At 40.0% G+C, this 26,730-nt stretch overlaps 2 protein-coding genes across 3 annotated transcripts; both read left to right on the top strand.

Annotated features, from left to right (window-relative positions):
- The first annotated feature begins 7,451 nt into the window (after positions 1 to 7,451).
- On the top strand, positions 7,452 to 15,358 carry LOC128814503 (serpin B10-like). The gene is made up of 8 exons (XM_053990391.1): positions 7,452 to 7,712; positions 8,845 to 9,022; positions 10,006 to 10,119; positions 11,734 to 11,868; positions 12,244 to 12,361; positions 12,755 to 12,897; positions 13,467 to 13,622; positions 14,508 to 15,358. The coding sequence occupies exons 2-8, from the start codon at positions 8,855 to 8,857 to the stop codon at positions 14,910 to 14,912; spliced, it is 1,239 nt and encodes a 412-aa protein (XP_053846366.1). The 5' UTR covers positions 7,452 to 7,712; positions 8,845 to 8,854; the 3' UTR covers positions 14,913 to 15,358.
- A 95-nt stretch (positions 15,359 to 15,453) lies between these two features.
- On the top strand, positions 15,454 to 25,566 carry LOC128814511 (heterochromatin-associated protein MENT-like). Of its 2 annotated transcripts, none has more exons than XM_053990412.1 (8): positions 15,454 to 16,263; positions 19,002 to 19,178; positions 19,522 to 19,608; positions 20,004 to 20,141; positions 20,676 to 20,793; positions 21,491 to 21,633; positions 22,825 to 22,992; positions 24,044 to 25,566. In XM_053990412.1, the coding sequence occupies exons 2-8, from the start codon at positions 19,011 to 19,013 to the stop codon at positions 24,452 to 24,454; spliced, it is 1,233 nt and encodes a 410-aa protein (XP_053846387.1). In that variant the 5' UTR covers positions 15,454 to 16,263; positions 19,002 to 19,010; the 3' UTR covers positions 24,455 to 25,566. The 2 variants fall into 2 exon arrangements, with proteins under 2 accessions (XP_053846387.1, XP_053846377.1); XM_053990402.1 differs by lacking the exon at positions 15,454 to 16,263 and adding an exon at positions 17,698 to 17,748.
- Positions 25,567 to 26,730: the final 1,164 nt, after the last annotated feature.

Genomic DNA, 26,730 nt, shown 5'->3' with positions numbered 1-26,730 from the left:
CTCCTGTATATAGACAGATATTTTCACTGCTGCCTCCTAATTTCTGTTGACTTCAGCTGCCAGCACAGCAACAAGCAGTCATATTCTTGTTCCCAGTAGTCACTTCCTTAAAAGAAAAAAAACCCCATGTGTTCCCAGTCCTGTTTTCAGAAACCATTTTGGAATTTTGCAAATCATACACCTATTAAGGAATCTGGATCTACCCCCAAGCTATGTGCCAGATATCAGACCTCCACCACTCAGCATGGAACAAATCCTCTCGTTTGTGCCAACAAATGAGGCTACAGTTTCATCTCACCATCCTCAAAGAAACAAAATAGTTAGCATCATGTCCTAGAGACTCCAGCTTTCTGCTGTGCCATGAAGTACAGGTGGATTATGCTCTTGATTGCCCACAGAATGTCTTTCAGCACAAGTATGGAAGAAGGCTCATACTCACAGCTTTAGGATCTGTCATTAGAGGTTTTATTGCTCTACCATCACACCTCATATATATTTGTAATTTCTAGCATGCATTCAAAGGATTAATGAGTTGTGATGATACAAGACCACACTTGCTTGCTTTCTTGTGGTCTTACAGTGGGAAGGTAATTCCTTAGAGATGACAGAATTTGACCCTGAGGCATTACTATTTATTCCAGTACTAACTATTCTAATACATAAAAATGCAAGTAATATTGCTTGGTTGAACAAAGTCAGTTATTTGCAAAAACTGGTTTCCTGAAGTTCACAGAGTCAGAGAGTAACTTGTGTTGGAATGGGCAGCTGACAGTCACCTGATCTTAACTTCAGAAACACATCATGGCCCTTCCCAGCCAAATGCTGCATATCTTTAAATTTGGAGAATCCCCAGTGCTAGGACTTAATTTTAAACATAAATCCAAATATTACTAATGTAGAAATAGTGTAGACTATCTAGCCAGCTTAGTTTTCTCTCACCAAATGGGAGTTGGCCACATGTGAAAATGAGCTCCACCAGTTCCTTCATTTTGATTCTCCCATGTCCAGTCCACAAAGATCTCACTGTTTTCCCTGACTTTTAAACCTCTTGGAGCCAATGCAGAACACCTCTGAAAATCCCAATGAGTGTTTAGTCAACCATGTGAACAGGTAATTCCTAGGAAATTCCATCATTCCTAACAATGATTACGAACAAAAGTGAAATAATAGATAGCTTCATGCTACACATTTTTAGTCCAGAAGCATAATTTATACTTTATCTACATTTTATTTTATGGCACTGTCACTGGGATATTGTTTGCACCTGGCCTCTATTTCCTCGTTGTTACAGTATTGAACTTCCCAAGAAAAAAAGTTTAATACTATATAGTCCAGCTGTCTTGTGAAAGGAACAAATGGTCTCAAATTTCATTCTATTCCCAGAAAAAAAAAAAAATCTAAGCTAATTTTGTGTTCTTATTTCTTTAACTCATTCATCACTTTCCTATTTTTTTCTAAATGCTAGCAATAACATCCCACAGCAAGCAAACAATGAATTTCTATTAGTGGCACCTTCAGAGAACAGGAAAATGTTCCTAGAGGTGAGAAAATCCTTACAAGGAAGGCTGACTTCTTAGTCACACAGGTAAAATTCCAATTTAGTGGCTTTGATAAGACGCCAATGAGTGGGAGAATAGTGAGGTGCCAGATGTGTTTTTGTAAGGAACGGAATTACAGATCAAAGTGGGCAGAGGAGGAATTGTTGAACTTCACAGGGCTGTATGCAGGAGCAGTTCCTCTTTCCTCTTCCCTCTTTTCTCTTTCATTCTGCTTCATTTCCCTTGGATGTGGTTCATTAACCATCTTTCCCCAAGATGCTGACTATCCCCACCCTTACCATGCCCTCCTTTTTCCTCCTTGCCCTTCAGCAATCTCTACTTCTGTGGGCAATGAGGGAAGAGGGCAGGGCTGGAATCAAGGCTTGATTCTAAGAGGAGAAATGTCAGCGAGAGGAAGAAAGTGGGAGGACAATTTACCCCTCCTACTGCCTGGAGGGACCATCTGCTATGAAATTGTGCTGTGTCAGCTACAGAGGCCATGCTGCATCGCAGCTGCATCTGCATGAGGTGGGGGGAGAGCCCCTACCTCCAGCCACTAACAGAGAGCCATTGCTCTGCCTTCCTTGCACAGCTTTTGGTAACTTTCCTTAGCCTGATGTTGCCTCTGTTCCACTGAATTCAAATTGGTCTTGACCTATGTGTTGGTCTGTCTGTGTTCCCAGACAAGGGATTAGCAACCACAGAAGCAAGGGATATTAAAAAAGATAAAGGATATTAAGGAATATTAAGCCAAAGGTCTAGAAAAGTAAGGGTGATACACTAAAGCAGCTGAAAGGGACTACTGCATTAGTTTTAAACTACACAGAGAGAGTTCTGCTTTTGGCTTTCAAAGAGCTAAAACAGCCACAGATATCAGTACAAAAGATAATAGAGCCATGAAGATCTCCTTACAGCTGAATCATAAGACTTTGGAAATGCTTTGGTAAAGAGCAGATAGTCATCAGGATAGTTTTAAAGAAGGTCCTCTGTGTAATACCCTGCAAGTTCACACTTTGCCACTCTAACAAAAGTTTGAAGAACAAAATGAAAACTTTCAATCTTATTTTACCTGAGAGCAGAAATGAACATGAGATCATCTTGTATTACTTGTCATGTATCAGGTCATTAATTTCTCCTTGATTGTGAAAAGCTTGCCAACTTGAACCATGCAAAGGACATCAGGTCTCAAGAGATTTATATCCTTTTTGCAACAGGCTGGGAATGTGAGAGATACAAAGATGCAATGGCAAAGGCATTGATGAGACACGTTCAAGTAATGCTTATGACACTACAGCTTAGCCAAGGTCCTTGTCAATCCAAAGGGGAAATTCCACTCCAAGCCCTCATTTTTGGAGTCTCCCTCTTCCAGGACAAAGCATTAATGCTGCTGTATGTGCACTTAACCAGGTATTTTAGGTCAGTTCTAAGGTTAGCCTAAAAAGCATGAAACTATGAAGGGGCAGCAAGAGCCAAGCAGATCAGTGAATAGCAAAGATTTTCTGTACACTTTCATCAAGTGATTATTGGGAAAATTCTCCTGATGATACTCCTGAAAACACCAACTGCCTTGGGAAACTCCAGGCCATTCCACCAAGCAAGAATATTTGCAATCAAACTGTATGAAAAACAGAGCAAATGTCTAAATGTCTTTCTTAAAAGAGAGTCTTTCCTCTACATTCTGCTCTGACATAAGGCTCCTTTTTAGGATGGGCACCCATTTAGAAATGTGTGTTGAAGATATACTGACTTGATATACTTGATATTCACATTGTTCACCTCATAATGTGGCACATCCTTCACTATTGTACTGAAAGAAGAAAATGGGATCAGCTTTCTGATTCAGTAGTTGTGTAGCTGACATACAGTTCCACCCTTTGAGAGATTTCTTTGGAAAAATGACACGTTTCAGCCAAAGTGTACGCAAGCCACACATGCATCATGACTCATAATGCAGAACTGTGTATCATGGCTGAGAAATTAAGGCCACTCTTCATATTTCTGGTGTCATCTGTGACCTGTGATACTTTTTAAATGCTCACCACCTGAGTCATTCAAAGGAAAACTGCACCCTTGTATGTGTGGAAACAGTATGCATATTTATTCACAGACAAACTGCCCCATTTCAGATATACAAATCAGTCCTTTATCAGAAGTGCTGTGCTTCTTACCAGAGCAGAATTTCTTAGGACAAACATTGCCTTTATTAGTTACAGTGCCAAAGCTAAAGCATGTAGAAGTAATACTAAAGTAAGAGGAATTCTGCTGGGACTGTCAAATTTTACCACACCTTTGCCTCTGCAGGTGTGGAACAAAATGCCTCAATAATATTTATACAGGAACCTCACCACACCCTTTGGGAACTCATAAGGTTTTGCATAGTGTTAGAGTATGTCAGCAAGGATTGCTTGGCAAGGGAATGCTTGCAAATTTACTTGTAAGAGGTGCACAACAGATCACTATCTACTTTGTTTCAAAATAAAGACACGTGTATTATCGACCAAAGCTTTAAAGGGAAAAAGGATACTCAAAGAATGAATATCTCTTTAACTTAAGAACTGAGATATCAGTTTGCTAAAAACTTACCATCACACATAAAATTCCTTTACAGCACAGCCCAAAATCTGGTATAATCAGTCTAGGTGATGCATATATGTTTTTTTTTCAGTTGGCAATGTTAGGTACAGCTCATGCCATGCTCTCAGTTACACTATGACGGAGTTATCACCCAGGAAAGAGCCCTCCTTAGCACAGAAAATGTTATGTTTCTAGTCATAGAATCATGTGCTGAGGTAGAAGAGACCCATGAGGATCATTGAACCAAACCTGCCCAGGACACCTCAAGAGCCACACAATGTGCCCTGCGAGTGTCGTCCAAATGCTCACTGAACTCAGACAGGCTCAGTGCTGTGACTGCTTCCCTGGGGATCCTGTTCCAGTGTCCAATCATCCTCTGGGTGAAGAAACTTTTCCTGATATCCAGCCTAAACCTCCCTGGACTCAGCTTCATGCTGTTTCTTCAAGTCCTGTCACTGGTCACGAGAGTGAAGAGATCAGTACTTGCACCTCCACTTCCCCTTGTGAGGATGTTGAAGACCACAATGTGGTCTCCTCTGAGTCTCCTCTTCTCCAGGCTGAACAGAACAAGCAACCTCAGCTATTCCTCATACGGCTTTCCCTCAAGGCCCTTCACCATCCTCTCGGCCCTTCTTTGGACAGTCTCTAATAGCTCAATGTCTTTTTTATATTGTGGTGCCCAAAACTGCGCACAGTATTCAAGGGGAGGCCACACGAATGCAGAGTAGAGCGCTTATCACTCCTACTATTTTCTCAATTTCTGTGCCCCTGTGCTCCTTACAGTTTTTAAATTTAAATCACACAGAGATTAAAAAAAAAAAAAAAAAAAAAAGCATCACACCTACAAAGGGATTAAAATATTCGCAGATTTCAAAACTCTTTTCCTCCCTATGCTTCCTGTATCTCCTAAAGTCTTTTTAAAGGTTTGGAGGTAATTTAAATCCTTTAATGTTTAAAATCTACTGGCCAGAGTCAAACACTTGAATAGAGTGCTCTGCTGGGTGAATCAGAAATTCTTCCCTGCCAAGTAAATAAACAGTGCTTGTACTTGTAAAAAATACTTGAGGATGTCAGAGCTTTCCTCCAAAACTGAAGAGCTTTCCTTCAAACATCCCTTTTTCTTCTTCTTTTTTTTTTTTTTTGATCTACCTGAAATATAGAACATGTTGCGAATTAAATCAGATTTCCAAGATTTCCAAAAGCTATACAGAATTGATAGTAAAAATAAGCTACCAATGGGCATGAAAACTAGTCATGGAAAGTTGTATCCTAAAAATACTGTGTGAGAGCAGAAGCTACCACTTTTCGGTGACATCAAGTCTTTTTCTCAAGACCCTTAAGAAACTTCATAGGGCACTTTATAATGTTCTGTTCAGATATCAAACATATCACCCAGTCCTGAACACAGGCACTAATGAGCTGAGCAACACACTGTGTAGACAAAATGACGTGTGCAAAATTACATTGAAACTGGAGGAAAAAAAAATGCCTTTATGTAGCCTGCCAATATTTGCCCTAACCAAATGGAAACATGAATGACTGCAGTCAAAGGGGCCACAGGTTTACTTCCCACAGAAAGGATACTACTAACACAAATATAAGTCTCCTAGTGTGCTGCTGTGTTGACTTAGTAAGGAGTGGGGGAACCACTGCTACTGAGTCAGCAGTAGCACCATGAAGTGAGTTGTGTCCTCCAGTGATGCTAATTTAAATAGATATTAGAAGATATTATCAACCCATCACTTTTATAAAGCATATTTTCTCTTCTGAGATCAGTATAATTTTAGTTACTCAGTATGTTTTTCTTATTTTTATGTCCTAACCACCATCCATGCCATTTGAGAGGTGTTCTAAAAAGGTAGCTGTAAAACCATGTGCAAAAGCACAAACCTCTCATTCAGCCTAACCCAGCATTTCTGTGTAAACAAAACACCTCAGTCACTTCTTGTAAGGCAGTCACTTCTTGCAAGAAGTAGCACTAGTTATTAAATTAAGTTCACCCTGCTTTATAACCAGAAAATCCACACTAATTGCTCTAAGGGATGAAGTCTTTTCAGGGTATCTATCACTCTTCAACAACAGGGCTAAATTTGCAAAGATTACTCAAATCATTTATGCTTTGGAAACCATTTAGGCCAATGTAAACAGATTACAACTTTCCCAGGCGCTATGGGCGCAATTAGTTCTGCAGTGAATACCTCTCCTACACTATACTGCTCTCTGTAAAACATAATAGATACACCTAATTACAACTCACACTGAAACATGCCCCTTTTGTGTAGCTACCATTTCAAAATATCCGAGGGGCAGGAAAACACCATCCAATTAAAGGGAGGAAAGAAACTTTAGGAAAGCTTTCAATTCCCAAGTTACATTGATACAGAAGTTTCACTATTGTCAAGGAATCCTTTTCAGCTATGCCCTGCACCAAATTTTTCAGGTATTTCCATGGTTCATCCCTCATTATGAGGTCCTTCATGCAAACTTCTGCCCTACAGCATAAATCCATGTTAAATGTATGCTCACAGACAGAAGGCCAGAAGAAAGCTCTCCAAAGGCAGTTTATGCCGAGGAAGCAGACCTTGTAAATGAGTCCTGCTCAGTGTCAGGGAGGTATCCAATTCCTACTCAGGTTTTCAAGGTGGAGGTATCAACAGTGCAGAGAGAAAAAAATTAAATAAAGGGCAAGGTAGGATTTTAAAGGGTGTTTCAGTTAGGAGTCAGAGTAGGGATGGACAGATACAGGAAGGACTACAGAAGGGACACCATGATTGCAAGGAAAATCAGGGAAGGAGGTATTTTAGTAGCCCAGGAAAGAAGAAAAAGAAGATTTGACAGAATATTAATCTATTGGAATGGAAAATAAGGAATAGATCTCTGACATGCTACATGGGTCAAACAGCTTCCAGACTGGGTGGGGAAATAGAAATGAAGTCTAATCTAAGACCCACACTAAGTTCAAGTGATGTTGCTCACTGCTAATACAGTCAGGATCTGGTGTCTGAGTCTTAACCTTCCCTATCTCACAGTTACAGAGTTTCCTTGGCTGTACAGTCTTAGAATCCTCCAAGATTAACAAAACCCATTTTTCCAAAACAGAAACCCACCAGTAATGACAAATACTTTCTCAGAAGGAAGCAGGCAGTAGAAAAACTCACACATAAGAAGTCCCTTCTTTTTTTCTGTCTGTCTGTCTGTTTCTCAGAGATAAATTCTGTAATAAAAACCATAGAAGAAGTAGGTCACTGACTGCCTTTTTTAAGCTCTCCAAACCACAAAGGAAAGATTGTTCAAAGTAGTGTGGGTTCAAGTTGTTACTAGCCTGTTGCCACAAAAGTGTTTATAGAAATACTTAAGCTGTCACTTTTGTAAAATTCTTCTATGGTATCATTCTTACCATCACTTCACATCCTACTCTGAGGTGATTCAGTCCTTCCACAGGGATGTGGCCTATAGGACATATTTCATTGCAGAGTCATGAGTCATAAGAACCTTTGCAGAACCGGCCAGGCACACTATAAATCCATCCTACCCTTCATGTGAACTGCAGAAACCTTGGAAACATCCAGAGCAGCAGTGTTTCTCCCTGCACAAAACAAGGTACTGTAATGACTTCTAGATACTATTAATTTTACTTATTCTTGGCTGATGTTGCTTTGTTGACAAATAGGAAAAAAGGAAGCAGGTATCTGAACTGGAAACAACTAATGCTTGGGAAAATAATTAAGATTGCACAGGCATAGCCTAGAAGATGGAAGTCTTAAAATTATACAGGAAGAGCAACTTATTGTTGAGAGTTCCATAATTTCTAAAGCTCACTGACTAGCATATCTATCACAGCACACTAAGAACCACTGTGTTTGCCTAAGTCAGGTAGTTTGTTCTTATGCTTAGTTGTTTAGTTGTTTAGTTGTTTAGTTGTTTAGTGCTTAGAATTACCAGTTTAGCTCCTGTTTTGCAAGCTACTATGGTCACAAACTATCTTTTATTCTAATGCCATCCTATACCAACCAAAATAACTCTTTGTCCCTGACTAGAACCCTCAGCTAAACCTGCAAGGCAAATAACATATAGCAGCCTTTGTGGTCTGCTGAATATAGAAAGCTTGTATTGCAGAAGAACTGGGAAGCTACGATCTGGGCTAGTGCTGTAAGACAGGGTTTCAGGACATTTTTAAAAGTCAGAAAGGTAATTCAGGATGCTTAGCATGCAATAATAATTGGGGCAGTGCTTGCTCAAGTATAGGAAGGAGAGTTTTGTCTTGACCTAAAGGAATAGTTTGACTGCTCCTGTTACCAGAGTATTTGTTCATAACAGAGATAAGCATCAAAAAGCTCTTGAACAAATTGAAGCATAACATTTGTCATAAGAGACAGTTTCTTGGTGGTCTCTAGCCCAGGCTTTGCTAAATAACACTATCAACTGTCACTCCAAGATGCTGTAAAGGGCAGTGCAATAAATTTCCTGGTGAACAAATATGAAACACAGCTAGAGTCTGGTTCATCCCTAAAAATGATAGCTGTTGCTGTTAGTATCCTTTTTCCCAGGACATACTAAACTCTACGTGACTTTATAATAGTTAATGCTCCTCATTCTTCATTTAGGCAATTTTAGAAAGCCTTTTAACCACAGAAAAGTTCAAACAGTGAAGAGGAACCTCTAAACAAATAGCAATCATAGCCATAGCTATAATCATAGCAATTAATCGCATCTTCTCTGTCTTTCTGTGCAGCTTCACGACAATGGATACATTGAATAAAGCAAACACAAGCTTTGCTCTTGACTTTTTCAAACAGCAGTGTCAGGAGGATGATGACAAGAATATTTTGTTCTCTCCTTGGAGTATTTCATCTGCCCTGGCTACTGTTTATTTGGGAGCCAAAGGCAACACAGCAGATCAGATGGCACAGGTGAGTCTGGGCTTCTAAAAGTGCCTGTCTGAAAGAGTTGATCTCTTCGAGTAATGTCCTCCATACCAGGAATTTGCTGTGCTGAAACAGAGGAAAGCCATATTATGTGTAGAGTTTTGAGTTATTTCAAGTTTTACACTTTGCTAAACTTAAATCCGCATCTACAAAATTAGAGAAAAACTATGTTGAGACTACAACCCTTTCTTTGGGGTATGTATTTTAGAGGCAAAATTACTGACTGAAATTGCCAAGTCACACTTGTTCAAAGCTCATAGTGTCATCAGGTGACAGTGAGAACAGTCCCAATGCATGGTTACCAAACACCTAATGCAGGCACCTAGCTCCTGTTGTAGGAGGGGAGGCCTGTGAGTTTGCTTCTGCTAAGGCAGAAGTTGTGCCACCTGCAGTGATCTAATTCCTGATGTACAGGACAAAAGAGACCCAGTAGGGTAAAAAAGGAGTGATCTTCTATTAGGATGAAGGGAAAACAAAACAAAACCAAAGACTCAGCTCTTCTGGAAAGTGTTCCAAGGTTGTTTGCACCCCTTTGTAGCCTGGGTAAGGTGAACAAGTCCAAAGAAAGGCATGGAACTGCCTGCACAATTTTCAGGCTTTTTTGACACATAGCAGAGATCCATTAAGACTTCTCCTTTGGTAGATTCCATCTGGGGGTAATTGGCTCTTTCCAGGTATTAACAGGTCATCCCAGGGCATAACTAAAAGCAGACAGATCCCTCAACAAAGGTCAGGTACTTGATTAATTATAGTTTTGCCCTGCAGCCCTTAGCTTAGTTTGCACAAGCCATTTTGTACACACGGGCATTGAGACCTAGACAAAGATTTCATATTCAGTAAGGACTGGACACAAGAATAAAATCTGAGCTTGATTGTCCTCATTACCAGGCCCCTTGATGTAACTGAAAAATTTCACCAAAACAGCAAATTTTCTATTGTTGCATTTCTTATTGCTTTTTCCGCTACAGGTGCTTCACTTTAACAAAGCTGAAGGAGCCAAAAATGTCACCACAACCATAAGAATGCATGTCTACTCCAGAACAGAAGAGACTCTATCAAATCGACATGCATGTTTCCAGAAGGTATCTCACCCAAGCTGGTGATCAAGCTATGGGCATGGCCATCTTTTGTCCTGCTTGTATTTTCCTTCCACATTTGTGTTTGCTTATGTTTGCCTTCCTCAGATGTAGTGTACAAAATTAATTGGTGCAGCATTGTGTGATATCTTCACCTAATGCAAGACTTATTGCATGCTTCCCCCTTTTACACAGAATTGCATAATCTAACCTCAAATTTGCAAAATTTAACATTTGATGATCAATAGATCTTTTGATCTTTTTCCTTTAGCTCTGAGGACAGATTTCTTTCTCAACTATTACTATTCAAATGGTAGCACAGTTTTTACCTCAGAGAGCTAATCCCAAGAAAAGAGATGCTCTTCCACACATTCAATTGCAGCATCAAGACAAAGAAAATAAGAACATTAACTTTTCCAGGCTACCTATTCTTGGTATGTTTCAGAAATTATCCTCCATTTCAGTTGGGAAGTTAACAATATAAATTTACGTGTTGGGATTTTCCAACGTAGACCAGTTGCCTGCAATAAATCTAAGAGAAACGGGAATAATTTTATTCCTGAGATAAGCCTTTGCCATACTGGCAGTCATCTTGTCCCAGTTTGTATGTAATTTAACATAGCAGAACAGTGCAGAAGAGCAAAAGTAATCCCTCTGAGTCCGTAAAGGTTTTTTCCTAGATGACAATTCAAAGATGGTGATATCAAACTCTTCTCCCTGCTCTTTCCCGTCATCCTTATTCTTTAGGTGCATGAGCTGTTTCTCTGCAGTCTGCCCACAAAACCCCCTGCTAGTTTTGATGAATGGATCTGCATCCTACAGCCAATTCCCATGGTGGGAAGATTTATTTTAGGAGTTATGTCAACATCTCATTTGCACTGCATGAACAGGAAAGGGATTGTTCCTCATGAGTAACACTTGCCCTCACTGTAAGAATTACAGAGTGCTATGGTTAGTGCCATGGGTAGTGCTATAGGTTCTAACACTTTGGAGATTTAAGTCTGTTTGTGCCTCTGTTTCTGATATAATGATGAGATGAATACAGCACAGGTGCAGATTTTTAATTTACTAATTCACAGCTTCTTTCTTGAGCTCATTGGAAGCTCTGAACCCACATTCATTTAATCCTGTCACTTCAATATGGAGAATTTTCTGCAATTACTGAAACATAAAAAAACCCCAAACCACATAATATTAAGAGAGACATTAAGAAATTTAGGGGCAAACCTTCCATGTAACACTACTTTCATAAATTAAGGGAGTGATAGAGCCAAATCTCATGCATTATTTAAGAATTACTCTCTGACTTTTGTTTTCTGGATATTCAAAGTTTCACAATATCCACTTATAAACCCTTAAATATTTTAGATAATTCAGGCTCTTAACACTTGCATTCCAAGATACCCACACACTGTCTATGTGTGTCTGTACCGCACCTGCAACTTCTAATACTTTAAAATTATTCTTTCAATGGATGTCCAGTTTAGAGCACCTCTTCTGTTGTAATATAGGTAACAGATCACCCAATGATAAATACTTTACTTGGATCTGTGTGAAGGAAAAAAACAAGATCTTTACTGAACAGATGAATAATGTCCTTTTTATTTCTCTTTCTCCAAGACAGAGATTGGCAAATCAGATAATATCCATACTGGATTTAAAGCACTCAGCTTTGAAATCAACCAACCCACTAGAAACTACCTACTTAAAAGTGTCAACCAGCTATATGGAGAAAAATCATTGCCTTTCAGTAAGGTAAGATTTTTATTCAGATTATTCAGTGTCATTTAATCTTCATGATCTACCTATGGCAACATAAGCCATATATTTTTAAATATTTTTGCTAAATTTGCAAATTATGTTATTATCCTTAACATTAACATTTTCTATGATACCTTTCCTTAGACTTTGGGCACTAAAATTTTAGTTTTTTGGGACGTGTATCTAATCTCAGAGTGATTTGTAGATGTAGTTAGATGAGAATGTTTAAATTGAGTGTTTCCACTAAAAAATACTTTGTTCCTTTGAGAAAACACTGTGCTTGTGCCCATGTAATTTTTATCTCTGGCTGTAGTAGTACTTATATTGGCATGCAGCAAACCTAAATCAGGTGTCTCTATTGCACTTCAGGAATACTTATTTTTAGCCAAGAGATATTACAGTGCAGAGCCACAATCAGTCAACTTTGTGGGAGCAGCAGATGCAATCAGGAGAGACATCAATTCCAGTGTTGAACAAGAGACTGAAGGTGAGTTCCAGCCTCTCCTCTCCAAATCAAAAAAGAGTAATTTTGGCTTCTCTGTGCCCAAGGGGCCCATGGCAGGTAAACAATTCACCTCAGAAAGACAAATCAGACTTTTCCTAAATTACTCATCTACTGACAAGCTCTTACAAGAATTAGTGTCCTCCCTCTCAGTGTGTGAGGAATATGGCTTATTCTTCTTTGTAAATCAAGATTACCCCAGTAACTACATATCTGCAAATAATCTCAAGCTATTAATACATAACATATAATATATATAATCTCAAACTATGGCAGCACTTAAAATTTCCCTGGTTTATATCCCCAGAAACTCTGCCAGCACATAGGCTGAAACAGTGAAACTGCACAGATGTGTGAATATCCCTCTGTTTTCCCTAGGTAAAATCCAGAATCTGCTGCCTCCTGGGTCCATAGATTCACTCACCAGGCTAGTCCTGATAAATGCACTCTACTTCAAAGGAAACTGGGCAACGAAGTTTGAAGCTGCAGCTACCAGGCAAAGGCCTTTCAGAATAAACATGGTATGGCAATATACTGCCCTATTTCTTACACTGCAGGTGGAAAAACCTGGAAAAGATGGGGGAAGAGGAGGGGGAGGGAAAAATCCTGTCACCCTTTAAATCCATGTGGAGGGATAGCTATTTCATTTAAAGTATACAGTGTATTCAGTATATTTCTTTCACCACACTTTCAGCACTAAAACTGCACACACATACCAGGCCCTGAGGCACAAGTAAATTGTCAGAAGCTGACTTCAAAAAAGCTTCCATTCTCCAAAGGCAGGAAAAAAAAGAGGTGCATGGGTTAGTTCTTTACATTTTCACTTTTAACCATTCAGCAGAGTGGCATATAGTTTCCTGCAATTGATGTAATCTGAGACAGCTCAGATAGCATGCCATGCCTCCCAGCGTCTTTCCAGTGTCTTGCAGGGATCCTCTGAAGATCCTGTGTTCTGTGTCCTACCCATGATGTCTGAGACACATTGGGCAGCTTGTAGAGTAAATACAATAAACATCCACTGTGCTACTTTAACTCAGTCCTTTTACTGTTCAGAGTACAAATGTAAAATGTTCCATTTGATTTGTTGCAGCATACAACTAAACCAGTGCCCATGATGTACCTGAGGGATAAATTTAACTTAAACTACATAGAATCAGTTCAGGCTGATGTTCTTGAGCTTCCATATGTCAATAACGACCTCAGCATGTTCATCCTTCTACCAAGTGACATCTCTGGCTTACAAAAGGTAAAAAAACAGAGAAGATAAATACTGTGAAAAAGGAAGAGTGTCATTATTTAGTTACTTTATGCATGTGTGAGGTAAAAGTCACATGTTTCCTGTGTAGTCATGATTCTAAGAAGTAGGATACTGATTAGGCTCAAGGTAAAGCAAATCCCAAATCCCAAATCTGGTCTACTACTGTGAGCCTGAAGCTCTTGATGATCAGACTAGATTTCTTAGTCTTGGAAGCCAGCATGTCTGTGGCTGCTAAAGTTCGTAAGTCCTGGAAACAGATAACCCAAACCCCATAAGATTACCCCTTTTCCAGCAGAACAAAAATGAGGCCACAAAACCAACCCTGCTGAGATCCACTGTCCACACCAATTCAGACAGATATGATTTCATTAAAAAAAAAAAAAAAAAAAAAAAAAAAACACACCAAAAAAAACCCCACCAAAAATTGGGCAGCCTCTGTTATGTTCCAGGATGTCCAGAACTAATATGTATGGACACTGCCACCTTCTGTAAAAAGCCTGATTCTGCCTTTGGATAACAAATCCTTAAGAAATTTTCATTTTTAAGGTGTTGTGTGGGGGGGTGGAGGAAAGCTCTTTTCAGTGAATTCTCAAATGTGGGGAAAACAGTCCTAGGAACAGAAAAACAAACAGACTATGGTAGCTCTGCTATATTCCCTGACAATTACTGAGAATATTTCAAATATTGCATTGATATACCATAGAACAACATTCCCCTTCAGTTTAAAAGATCTCTGAACTGCTGTTTCATTACTGTTTTTCTTGTACTTTTACAACCTCTTGAAAAGTTCTCCATTTAATAGAAGAAATAGCCCTTAGGGCACAGGTTTTTGAACATTTTTTAATTTTCTAATTTTCTTTTTACTTACTGCAGCTAGAAAGAGAATTGACTTTTGAAAACTTGTCTACATGGACGAAACCAGAACTAATGGAGAAAATGAACATGGAAGTTTATCTGCCCAGGTTCACGTTAGAAGAGAAATATGACCTGAAATCTACTTTGAGCAGGATGGGGATGCAAGATGCCTTCACAGAAGGTCAAGCTGATTTCACAGCAATGTCCAAGACTGGTGATCTGGTTTTGTCACAAGTTTTCCACAAGTGTTACCTGGAAGTCAATGAAGAAGGCACAGAGGCAGCAGCTGCCAGTTCTGCAACACTGGCATCACGAAGTCTTGGTGCTACTGTTATCTTTTTGGCAGATCACCCTTTCCTCTTCTTTATCAGGCACAATAAGACCAATACTATCCTCTTCTTCGGAAGGTTTTCTTCGCCCTAGAAACTCAATTACTAAACAAGGTATTGCAACAACAAGAATGAACTAAATACACACCACAAGGAACACCTCAATAGCCTGCGCGCTTCTTAATTTTCCTGAACTGTTGACAAATCTCTCAATGTTACAAGAGAGTATTTATGAAAAATAGCCTCAAAATTATGCCTCTGGCTCATTTTCCTGGACAAAGAACTCCAAAATGCTAGCACTAGACACTAAGTACCGAACTGTGCAAAGAAGAACATTACTGTGTCTTTTCAGCACTTTGTGAACCAGAACTTCCACAAAGCAGAATCTCCTTGCAGAATGCTGCTGCATCTCCATTGGTTTCAGATCATGCTGATCACCAAGGCAGGCTACTCACCCACATTCTTGTCAGTTTTTTACCAACTCTGCAGCATGGCAGAACTGGCAAAGAAATAAACCTGCCAAATCACCTTTGTTCCTGATACTGGTGCTTCTTTTTCTTCTCAAAAAGGGGTTAACACATGTACTTTCTAATCTCTGTCCCACAGTGATTGGAAAATATTTAACAACACTATAGAACTAGGAAAATAAAACACATGTGCCTCACAACTTTCTCCTTTGTAAACTTTCACCCTTACAACACTATTTCCAGCCTAGCACTATACTGCTTTGCTCTCATTTTACTTTGCCACTTATTCACTGGTTTGAGACAGGATCAAATGGGAGAACCAAGTCTAAAGCTAATGCAAGTAATACTAATGGCCATAAGTGCTTTCTGGAAGATGAATGTGAATCTCCCAGGTTATATTTACTCCTGTCACTGCTCTTTCCCCTAAGAGAGTGTCCTGATCAGTCATGCATGTTTGCAGGGAATGCTCCTGACTATATGAATTCACAACAGACAGCAAATAACCAGGTTTCTTAACGGACTTGCACACACCAACAGCATCTTACTACAAACACATTTTCTTGAAACAGCAGGACTCCCTTCACCTGGCAGAGACTGCTGACTGTCCGTGCATCCTTTCTCTTTTCATTCAAGTGGTCAGCTGCTCCCAGGGTCCCTTCTGGCTCTGGGAACATAGGAAAAGGAACATAGGAAAATTGTTATGAAGCACATGCTTTATACTATACCTATAGAGCCCCAAGAGAAATGCCTTCTGCCTGTCTCAGTCATGAAACATGACTGGATCCCTGTGCATTCAGGTCCAATTCTGCCATGCCCTCCTTCACCTCATGGAAGAGCAGCATGTCCCCATGGATAAACCTCTTAAACACTTCCTGATATGCCTTGGGAATAAAGACAGAAAAGCCACACCTGGAAGGAGGAACAAAACTATGACAACATGAACACAAACTCACTCAGGCCTTTAAAGTCAATGGAAATGTGAGTCACCTTTTCTCTCTCCTTCAGTATTTTAAGCATGGTTGCAAAGATGACATAGTTGATGTCTTTTTGGCAGTGCTATATCATTACTGAGTGGCAGTGGCCACAACACATGAAAAGTGAGTTGTACATTAGTGAACAACCTTTTCCCAGGGTGAACAGCAGTGCTGGAAATGTTGTGGAATCTTTATCCTTGGAAGGGCTATGGCTAACCTTATCTACTCATGGCCCTGCTCCAATCAGGAGGTTGATCTCTGGATGCCCCTTTTAATTAACATCTGTGATTTTTTTCTCTCTTGTCAAAAGTCACTCTGCCTTGCCATCTCCCTTTCTCACCTTGTATGGCTTCCTTGCATCTTGACTAGCAAAGGCAACTATCTTGCTCACAGTATATATATCTTTGGGACTTGGGAGTCTCCTGGCTTGGGCTTTCTCACCACCTAACCATTCAGTTGACTTTTCTCCTATCCAGATTTCTGGAGGACTTACCACACTATAACTAGCACTTGTTTAATTTCTGGCATTTCTTCACTGCCTTGCACAACACTGATTTTTGACATTTTTTTGAATTCTTGACCCACTGTATTCCTGTAATCAGGCTTGCAGTAAAATGCTTAGCACACAGTACAATTTCCTTCCTTTCCTGTACCTTCCCCTGCCCTCTAGGGTCTTAGAGTTGTTGCCACCATGTTCTTCTTCCATCATTGTCTCTCTTCTGGGACTTCAAAGTGACAGCTCTTGTGCCATGTTTACCTCTCTTGTTTCTCTTTGTCTTTGCTTGAGCCTTCCCAGCAGGGTTGTTTCAATTCTTGTCCTCCTCCTTACTGTGCAGTAACTCAGGGTTTTGTGGTGTTTGTCTCAAATTATTCCTAGCCATGACTGCAATGAGATTTCTTCACCAACACAACCAGTGGGGTGTCTATCCCTTACCCTCCTTCACATCTTTGCCTCTGTCTGTGTTCCTAATGATCTTCAGTCTGAAGCTGGACACCCAGTGTCCAATTCAATCACTAAGCTTGGTGTTTTATGCTGAGGTATTGCATTTGAAACTCAGGAGTCACAGAGAAGAGAATCAGACCCTCAATATCTGCTTAAATCCAGAAGCCAAAACCAAGTATTGTGTAACCTTTTTAAAAGTCACTTATTTTAAACAACAGAGCAATTATCTCCACAACACCAGAAAACCTTTGGAATCAGCAACTTGCTTTGCTATCCTGTCAGTAGGCTATTGTGGTGTAAAAACAGACCTGAGATTTTTATTCCATGGTCCTTTTGAAATCTCTAAACCTGAAAAGTGACCAGGTCAACAAAAAAGACAATATTTCATAAGATCTTTTGGGGATGTGGTAGAAAGGAACTTTGGGTAGGTGGGGGCAACTTTGGGTAGGTGGATGTAGATAAAAAGGAAAGGGAAAGTCACTTAACACACAAATGCAGAACCTGACTGAGGACAAGACCTAAGTCTTCTCTCTCACAGGACTAAAGGTAAATATTTAAATCAATTTAAGTAAATTTTTATGGTGTCTTTAAAAAGCAATCTGTGCCATGTGTGACTGTATGGATAAATGATAATATACTTGTGTTATAATGCATTATTCTTGCCTTGTGTTTTTCTAAATGTCAACCATTAAAGAAAATAATGCTGTAAGCCTACGGAAAACTGCTAATTTGGGGCAGAATTATTCATAAGCAGGGAAGTTTTCTGAGGGCAGTGACTGCATTACAAGTAAAATCTTCATTTTAATAAAAGAATTCTGTACTTAAGGTGAAGGCACAGCATTGCACATTATCAGACCAGAGACTTGGAGGAGTATTCAGTAGCTGAAACCAGAAATTCCTATCCTGATGCTCTCTTGCTTGTGTTCTCCAAGGAAAGAAAATCACTCTGTGGTACAGACATGGTCCTGAGGTCATACTGACTGCCAGAAAGAATGTAGTTGTTTGGAAACCAAACACTTCATAAATAACTGCAGACATCAAAGATTGCCCCACAATTTTTGTTGCTCCATTCCGTAGATACAACAACAACAACAATAATAATCTAAGCATTTCTGGTCTCTTGAGTGGTAAATTACATGAGGCAGCTATTACTGGATAGATATCTTAAAGCCTGGAGCACTCATAACCTCAAGGCATCTGACAGTTTTTGGGGAAAATAAAATTGCTGGAACATACAGAAGGGGTGGTAGGTACACACAATGAATAAGCTGCGTAAGTCTAAATGGAAACAACAGCTTTGCTGTTCATGAAACTACTCAGAATAGGTCGCTGGCAAGGAAAATCAAATGAGCCTAAAAATTATGCCTAAATCCTTTCGCAGTATCAGCTGTCAATTCTATACAGATCCAAATGTAGTAATGGGAAACTCAAACATGTTGTGAACCAATGCACTAAAAATGCATATAAATTCCCCTGGGAACATTGCTTTGCTAAATCATTAGTTAAGGACAAAAAGGAAAAGAAGAGGTTAAAAATCTACATATCTTTGGGAATCAAAGGCAGAAAGAATCACAAAGAAAACTGCAGCTGTATAAAAAAGGGAAAAAAACTAAAAGAAATTGGTGCTGCTAACAGGTGGCAAACAGTATCTGTGTGGAAGATAAACATACAACTATGATATTAGTTTTAAATGGATTGTCTTGCACGTGCAACATTTCTCACTAATGGGTACCGTGTATGAAAATTTACAAGAATTTAAACATTCAAATAATACAATTCTGTCTGTTCACTTTTTCCAGGTTGTAAAAATGGAAGTGGTCTCCACATCAGTTGGCAACTTTACCATTGATCTTTTCAACAAGCTGAATGAGAACAACAAGGGAAAAAACATTTTATTTTCCCCTTGGAGCATATCAGCTGCTCTGGCTCTGACATACCTGGGAGCAAAAGGAACTACAGCAACTGAGATGGCAGAGGTAGGTTACTTTTGTACTATTATCGTGGGGAGAACCATTTGGATTTGCACAAACACATTCCTATTGTTGGGAGAAACAGTGGTGGAAGGGAGTTTTGCCTTGCAACATGTAGATAAGAACACAGTGTTGGAGGTCTGGAAGGGGGATGGTGCTATTCATTGTTATTCCATGGGATTTATTGTCACTACAGCTTCAGCATCCTTTTGATTCATCACCTAAGCAGCAGATAGCACAGTGAGTTATCACAAAGAGAGAAACATGACAACCATCTGATCCCCATTTGACTTTAAGTTTCACAAGGTCCTTCATGCCTATTTCTTATCTTTGAAATCTCTGCTTGCAGGTCCTTCATTTCACTGTGGAAGCAAGAGCTGAAGCTTCTTCTTCTGTGGCCAGACCTTCTCGGGGGAGACCAAAGAGAAGAAAATTGGTAACTATTTGAACTGAAATTCCATGATAAAGAACCTGCAGAATCAAAATGTCCTGATACAGATTTAGGAGTCCAGCATTTATTGTCTCCACTCCTCTTTAAAGTACAAACCCCAGCCATATCTCACAACAGGATGATGTTCAGTTCCTTTCACTCACTCAGACTCTCAGAAGCTGAAAGGATGAGTCACTGGGATAGTCTGGAAGGTTTGTTATATGACAATTCAGTTAATCCAGTCATGAACAGAGCTCTGCAAATTTGCAGTGGTGGTAAACTTGAGAAAATAAAAAGTAAGGAAGAGGAACCCAAATCCCTCTCCTATACACATTGCTTAGCATGTTTTGAAAGCTTCATGCACAAATGAAATTGCTGAATGTTTGGTTTCTTTTTCCAAGGATCCTGAGAACAAGCAAGCTGCAGATATCCATTCCGGCTTCAAGAAGCTCCTGACTGCCATCAACAAACCCAGAAGCACCTTCTCCCTGAAAAGTGCCAACCGCATTTACATGGAAAAAACCTTCCTATTATTGCCTGTAAGTTAAATCTCAGGGAAGAGGAAGAAAAGGTGCAAAAATATTTCTCTTTTTAATTACTTGCCATTAATAGAACAGGTTGGAAGCTGACCTTCAATACTGTGAATAGGAGCTCTGGACTCCAGTGATTAACTGGAAAATACCAGTTCAGTCTGCTCACAGAATTTAAGGATGCATTGCCTTTTGACTGTATTGTAGATCCCTACAATCCTTCACATGAAATGTGCCATTAGTATTGGAACCCCCAGTATATAAAATTGTAAATCAGAAATTGAAATAAGCACATCCATAGGATGCACACAGCCTTCCTCATTTCTCCAGACAAACCTTGGAACAAAAGATGTGAAATTTCTGTTCTTTGGTTATTTCTCACTTGTTAACCCACAGTCCAGCACAAAGTAACAATCAAGATCCTGCAGTCCTCTGGATCCAAGAATCTATCAAGTATAAGAGCTAACAACTTCCTTTGGGGACTAAAAATAGTATATTTCTCTAGTTCCAAACTTTTTTGATCACTTTTTTGTTATTTTTCAGACATATATACAGCTCAGTAAGAACTACTACAAAGCAGACCCACAGAAGGTTAACTTTAAGACAGCACCAGAACAGTCAGGAAAGGAAATCAACACCTGGGTTGAAAAACAAACTGAGGGTAAGCTGGGCTCAATCCCCACACCTTTATTCTCCCACAAAGTCAGTCTGCCATTTCCTTTGGGCAAGTGCCCTTGCTTCCCCAGGTACTACTGCAGCAGCCAGGTCATGCCTCCCAATGTGGATGTGGGCAGTGAGCAGAGATATGGTGGGAGGACAGAGAAAGAGCAGCACACTTAAGCAGCTTCAAACACCTGATCTGGACCTCATTGGGCTCCCTGAGGAGATTCCCTTTGACTCCACTGTGCTCTGCAGCAGCTGGTCCTCAGTCACAACTGTGCCCTGGTGCTGCACCCAGGCACCAGTGGCAGAGCAGACAGAGGGGAGAGACACCTCTGCCTACCAGAGTGATCCAGGGCAGTGGGGGATGCCTGCCCTGCTGTACCACCCTGCACTCGGCAGAGGGGCTCCTCCTTCAGCCTGGTGTAACCAGTCAGTGAAGCTTTCTGCTTCTAGCTGCTTGCCATGAAGCTGAGACAGTTTTGGAAGAAGGAGTAAATCCCTGTCAGCCAGGAGGACAGGTCAAACAGCTTTGGAGAGTATAAAGAATTGCATTGATTTATGTCAGGGGCACATTTCAGGGAGCAGGGCATTGAGGCATGAACTTTTTACTAAGAAGCTGAACTGAGAGAAAAACTGATCAACATGTCCTCACTGTGCTATGCTACATTGAAACCTGACTCTTGTGCTTTCAAAAGGCAAAATCAAGAATTTGCTGAGTCCACGAGATGTGACAAACACCACCAAGCTGATCCTGATAAATGCCATTTACTTCAAGGCAGAATGGGAAAAGAAATTTAAGGCAGAATATACAGAGCTGCAACCCTTCCGACTAAGCAAGGTAAGTTCCTCCTTAGTATCCTTCTTACTGTAAACAATCTGGTCACAACACCTATTGCTGAAATCTTTCCATTTCATAAGTCCTGTGGAAACTAGACCCTGTGAAAAGCTGGTTGCAGCAAAATCTGTAAGTTCTCAGCTCACTGAAACATTAGGATGTGCTCAGGTAAATGTTAGTGAGCTCCAGATAACAGCTACTGTTTCCAAAATCACTACAGACATTTAAAACCTTTCAGTAAAGCAGTGCTAAAATTGACAAAATTATAAAAACATGATTTTGAGAGTCCAGTCTTCATGGATAGGAACTACATGTCATGGATGAGTACAGCACCAGGCCTCTGCACTGTGCAACCAGGCTGGGCACAATCATTCCTGCTCAAACACAGCTGCAGCAGGGTGCCCTGAACTGGTGCCTGGCTGCGTGAGGCTAGAAGCAACGTTAATGGCGTGAATCCAGAAGAGATGTTAATGAATTCACAGTTAAAGAACTCTGTGCAACTTCCACAAAGTGTAACTTCCACAGTTAAAGAACTCTGTGCAACTTCCACAAACTTCCCTATGAGGGAAAATTGTCCAACCCTTAATATTAAATTGCTGACTTCTAATCATGTTCCACAAAGTGTACCCTACGATTAGCATGTACACATGGTCTGCTTCCTTGAATGAAGGGAGACAGATGTTAATAGAAGTTACTTACTCCTGACAACCTGACTGCTTCCCAGGAACTCCTCTCATCATGAGCCCTTTTGCTCTCACTTTTGCTCTCACACTAGCGTTATATTTTCTCAATCAATCAGCTGGTCACCTTTTACCTCCTCAGAGAGAGGAGACCACTGATAAGCTGCACAACACTCATCCTCTTAAACCACAGCTGTTTTTCTGCCAGAGTGTTGTATGGCCATATTCTACACCTTCTTCATGCCCCTAATCCTTGCAGACATTTCTAACTCTCTTCCTCCTTAGGCATTTTTTGGGGAGAAGAGAAAAATATCTCTGTTCAGCCCCCTACAAAAGCTTTGGGACAGACACCAAGATAAGAAATGTTGTCCAGTCAAGAAAAGCTTTGGAAAATGGATGATAAATCACTGTTTTAAAAGTTTCTTATAAAATTTCCTCTCCTTGCACTGCACTGAGACATTATCACCCTTCCATTCAATGAATGATTTCTTACTTATAAAAAAATACTTTCCAGAACAAGACCAAGCCTGTAAAGATGATGTACATCAGAGAAACATTTCCAGTTCTCATCATGGAAACAATGAATTTCAAAATGATTGAGTTGCCATATGTGAAACGTGAACTCAGTATGTTCATCCTCCTTCCTGATGACATCAAAGACAACAGTACGGGTCTCGAACAGGTACAACCATTTTCTATTACTGCTCAGTCATTAAACAAAAAGAAGGGCAGGCTGACAATAATATCAATAACTTCTCCCTTTCTGAGGACATGCTATCATGGTGTTTGACCTCCTCCGCTAGCTGAATTAATTTTCCTTAATACTTATCTAATCCCAGTAAAGTTCTTCCATGCTGAGCACTCTTAGTTTGGTAGGAACTAAAGAGAGGCAACACTGTGCATAATCAGATGCTCAGCTCTTCAACAGCCCCCTTGACTGACACCCAATTTTACATGATCTGTAAGGGTTAAATCTCCCTTCCTCACACGTGCAGGAGAGACACCACCAAGAAGTCACAGGTTGTTCCTGAGATGACACCTTTTCTCCATGGCCTGGAAGTTTATTTCCATATTGTTCTCATTCTTTCCCCCCCCCCCCCTCCCCTCCCACCATTTGTCCGCTCGATGAAAAACTAGGATTTTGGTGAGACTGCATTTGCTACAATAATGAGATCTCCTACTGTAGTCACTATAATTCCAGGATTGTTAAATTCTTGGAGTCTATACCATTCTTTGCTTTCCTCCATTTGATCTGAGCTGAACCCTGGTGACATAGTGCCCAGGACACAGAGTGGTAGTGAAAGACTTTGCCAGAAGCATTTTGTTTCAAAGCTGTCAAAGAAATATATGCAATAATTTTAACACCTGTTTTTATAGAACTGGACCAAACCATGTGACACACAGCAATTTTAGTCACATCAGGACTGAATTAAAAAAAAAGGAAAAACTACCATGGGGGATGGCAGGTGTTGAATGCCCTTCCCATCTCTCTTTTGCAATGAATTTGGAAAGGGCACTGCTTAAAACTTTGCAGCATTAAGACTCAAATATTTGTTGTGCACCTTGTCTCTGATCATCAGTAAAACCAATTTCTATTTCATGCTTTCAGCTAAATGTAACATTTGCTATTTAAAATGTTTAATTCATTGCATTGCCATAAAATTGATTAATTCATAGTTAATTAATTGTTTTTCCCTGCAAACACCCAATTCCTTCTCTTTCTTAAATGATAGCTGGAAAGAGAGCTGACATATGAGAAGCTGTCCGAATGGACTGATTCCAAGAAGATGACCAAGACTCTTGTAGATCTGTACCTACCTAAATTCAAAATGGAAGAGACATATGACCTCAGCGATAATCTGATCAGGATGGGAATGCACAGTGCCTTCAGCAGCAAAGCTGATTTCAGTGGAATGACTGAGAATGATATAGCGATCTCCAAAGTTTTCCACAAGTCTTTTGTTGCAGTTGATGAGAAGGGCACTGAGGCAGCTGCTGCTACTGCTGTCATTATAGATATAACAAGTGGACATACTAGCCATGTTCTGAAATTTAGGGTTGACCACCCTTTCTACTTCTTCATCAGACACAACAAATCCAAGAGCATCCTCTTTTTTGGTAGATTCTGCTCTCCTCTAGAATGAATTATTACTTGCTCTCAGACAGCAACCAAGGTTCACTGTTCAGTGGAAAAAATGTGAACTGTGGTGCTAAAATCTCAACCTTAAGCCATGTGGCCACCTGTACTGAAGTGCCTATTCTTTTCCTTACACCCAACCCCCCTCAAAGAAGGCAGCAAACAGAAACCATCCTGAGCCACCAAAGAACACCCCTCTACTGCTTCTTTCTATTGTCCTAACGAGACAGTCCTAAACAGGAAAAAAAACCCAGAGTTTTGCTCCCTTTTATCAAATCTGCTCTTCTGGATTTGTTGTTTAAAAGTAAGGTGGAGGCTTAAAAGCTTTCCGCACACAGGCCATCATCTAGCCCTATGTCAAATGCTGACTTCAAGGGAAATGCAGTTCATTCTCTTGACTCTCAAAGAGAGAAAAAAGAACCCTGAAAAAAACCCACAAACTTGTAGAAATCTGTATGCTCTCTTTTGCTCTCTTTTCCTCACTGGGAAATCTGTATTTGTACTACAATGCTATTTCGTAACCTCAATTTAAAATTTCAATGACTGTTGGAAATTAACAAAATTTAATACAAATCCAGAATAATCTCAGAATGCCCCTTACCATCCCATCTCACTACATGTGTATAGGCACATCACATTCAATCTCTCCTGCTCTTTCAGTTTCCTGAAAAAGTAAGACTATGAGGGAAAATTGTCCAACCCTTAATATTAAATTGCTGACTTCTAATCATGTTGCATTTTCCCCTCATTTTTCTAATTTTTTTTAGTTTAAGTTTGCTGAGATTTCCAACCAGCAAAAATGCTAAGAAAACTACTAGGATTGCCTTCTTGCCATCTTTTATTGATATGTAATCTAAACTTGTTAGAATTTAAATCTGCTTCCTCTTTTTAATTTTACTTAATTATACCTGTTTCCTGGTTAATACCTGCAAAGCTTCCTTGCCACCTGTAATATTTACCAATGTTTGATTTGTACCTTGCGAGTGCATCTCAGCAAAGATATTTGTGGTATTGACAGAAACACCAGTGAAATTTTGATTTTGATTGATGCTGTACTTATTATTTTACCATGAGCTGCATTTTAAAAAATAAATGAAGTTGTGTTTGTGTTATTCAAGACACTGAGTTACTTGGTTCTCTTAGAGTACTGTGCACAGCTAGAGCATGTTTCCATTCTTGTCATTCCAAATCAACTACTGCACCATCCCAACTGACAAAGCTGAGAAACTTTAACACACTGGTGTCTTATTTTCACTACGTTTCAAATAGGCCTCCAAACATTGTTATTCTGCATGTCATCCCAGGCATTTACAAACATACCTTTCACAACACACAAGAAATAAGGAGTCTAACCAGAGGCTATGTCCCAGAACAGCACCTTCCAAATACGCCTTTTGCCCATGTTCAGGAGTGAGCAAGCAATGTGAAAAAAATGAACTTTTCACACATTCCTCTTACCCATGTACAACAATGAACAAGCCATGCTGTACTGGCAGCATCAGTTCCCTCTGACAGCTTTGGAGGGCAGCAGTTGTGCTATTTCTGTGGCCATAAGAAATAGCATAAAGTTTTGCAGCCATTGTGGTAGTCCAGCTATGTGTCAGAGAACATTACATAAGAAAACAGGATCTGAACGCAGGAGGGAGGTACGTAAAAGCATTTACTCTCAACAAAATTACACCACCTATAATTACAACTCACTCCACCTCTCCAGAAGGTATTCTATTTGGAACTACATCGCACTTCAACAAACTATATCCGCATCTTCTTCCCTGTACAAAGTACTGCTTCTAAAATCAATGCCCTCCCTTGCCTGTAAGCCACAGCTCAGGATTTAGATGTCTGTCCCTCAGGGCCTACCCCAGTGCAGCCCAGATGTGTGCTATTGACTCAGCTTTACTGAGAAGTTTCTTCTTTAGGTGTGGAAGAACATGTAAGTGAAGGCTGTGAAAACCAAGAAGAGTGAAAACAGAATCTCTGAGGCTCTCAGAGGAACTACAGCACAGTGACTGCCAGCTGGCAAGAGATGCAAAAGGTCAAACAGGCTGGGTTGGCTACCAAGCCACTCCCAGTCTCAGCTTTCCTTGAAGAGTACACATTCCAGTGTATGACTTGGAATACAAGTGAAAAGTGTGAAAGAGAAGAAAAGGAACCCATCCAGGGCTGCAGAGGTCATCTACTGCAAGCAACACTGGTGCTGCTTCATTTATGCTTCCCTGCATTATTGTCATGGTAACCAGCATCTGGGTCTCAGGTCAGGCTAACCCTTCCAGAAACAGAGAA

The sequence above is a fragment of the Vidua macroura genome, chromosome 1 (assembly GCF_024509145.1).
Source record: "Vidua macroura isolate BioBank_ID:100142 chromosome 1, ASM2450914v1, whole genome shotgun sequence".
Classification (NCBI taxonomy): domain Eukaryota; kingdom Metazoa; phylum Chordata; class Aves; order Passeriformes; family Viduidae; genus Vidua; species Vidua macroura.
Note: the sequence above shows the minus strand (reverse complement) of the source record. Positions and strands in the feature narration are given on the sequence as shown.

Bases quoted from the DNA above. Each gene is read 5' to 3' on its own strand.
- LOC128814503 (XM_053990391.1), top strand. From the start codon at position 8,855: ATGGATACATTGAATAAAGCAAACACAAGCTTTGCTCTTGACTTTTTC. The intron at 10,120-11,733 runs GTATCTCACCCA...TCTTTCTCCAAG, and splicing joins GACATGCATGTTTCCAGAAG to ACAGAGATTGGCAAATCAGA. The intron at 12,898-13,466 runs GTATGGCAATAT...GATTTGTTGCAG, and splicing joins GGCCTTTCAGAATAAACATG to CATACAACTAAACCAGTGCC.
- LOC128814511 (XM_053990412.1), top strand. From the start codon at position 19,011: ATGGAAGTGGTCTCCACATCAGTTGGCAACTTTACCATTGATCTTTTC. The intron at 19,179-19,521 runs GTAGGTTACTTT...CTCTGCTTGCAG, and splicing joins CAGCAACTGAGATGGCAGAG to GTCCTTCATTTCACTGTGGA. The intron at 22,993-24,043 runs GTACAACCATTT...CTTAAATGATAG, and splicing joins ACAGTACGGGTCTCGAACAG to CTGGAAAGAGAGCTGACATA.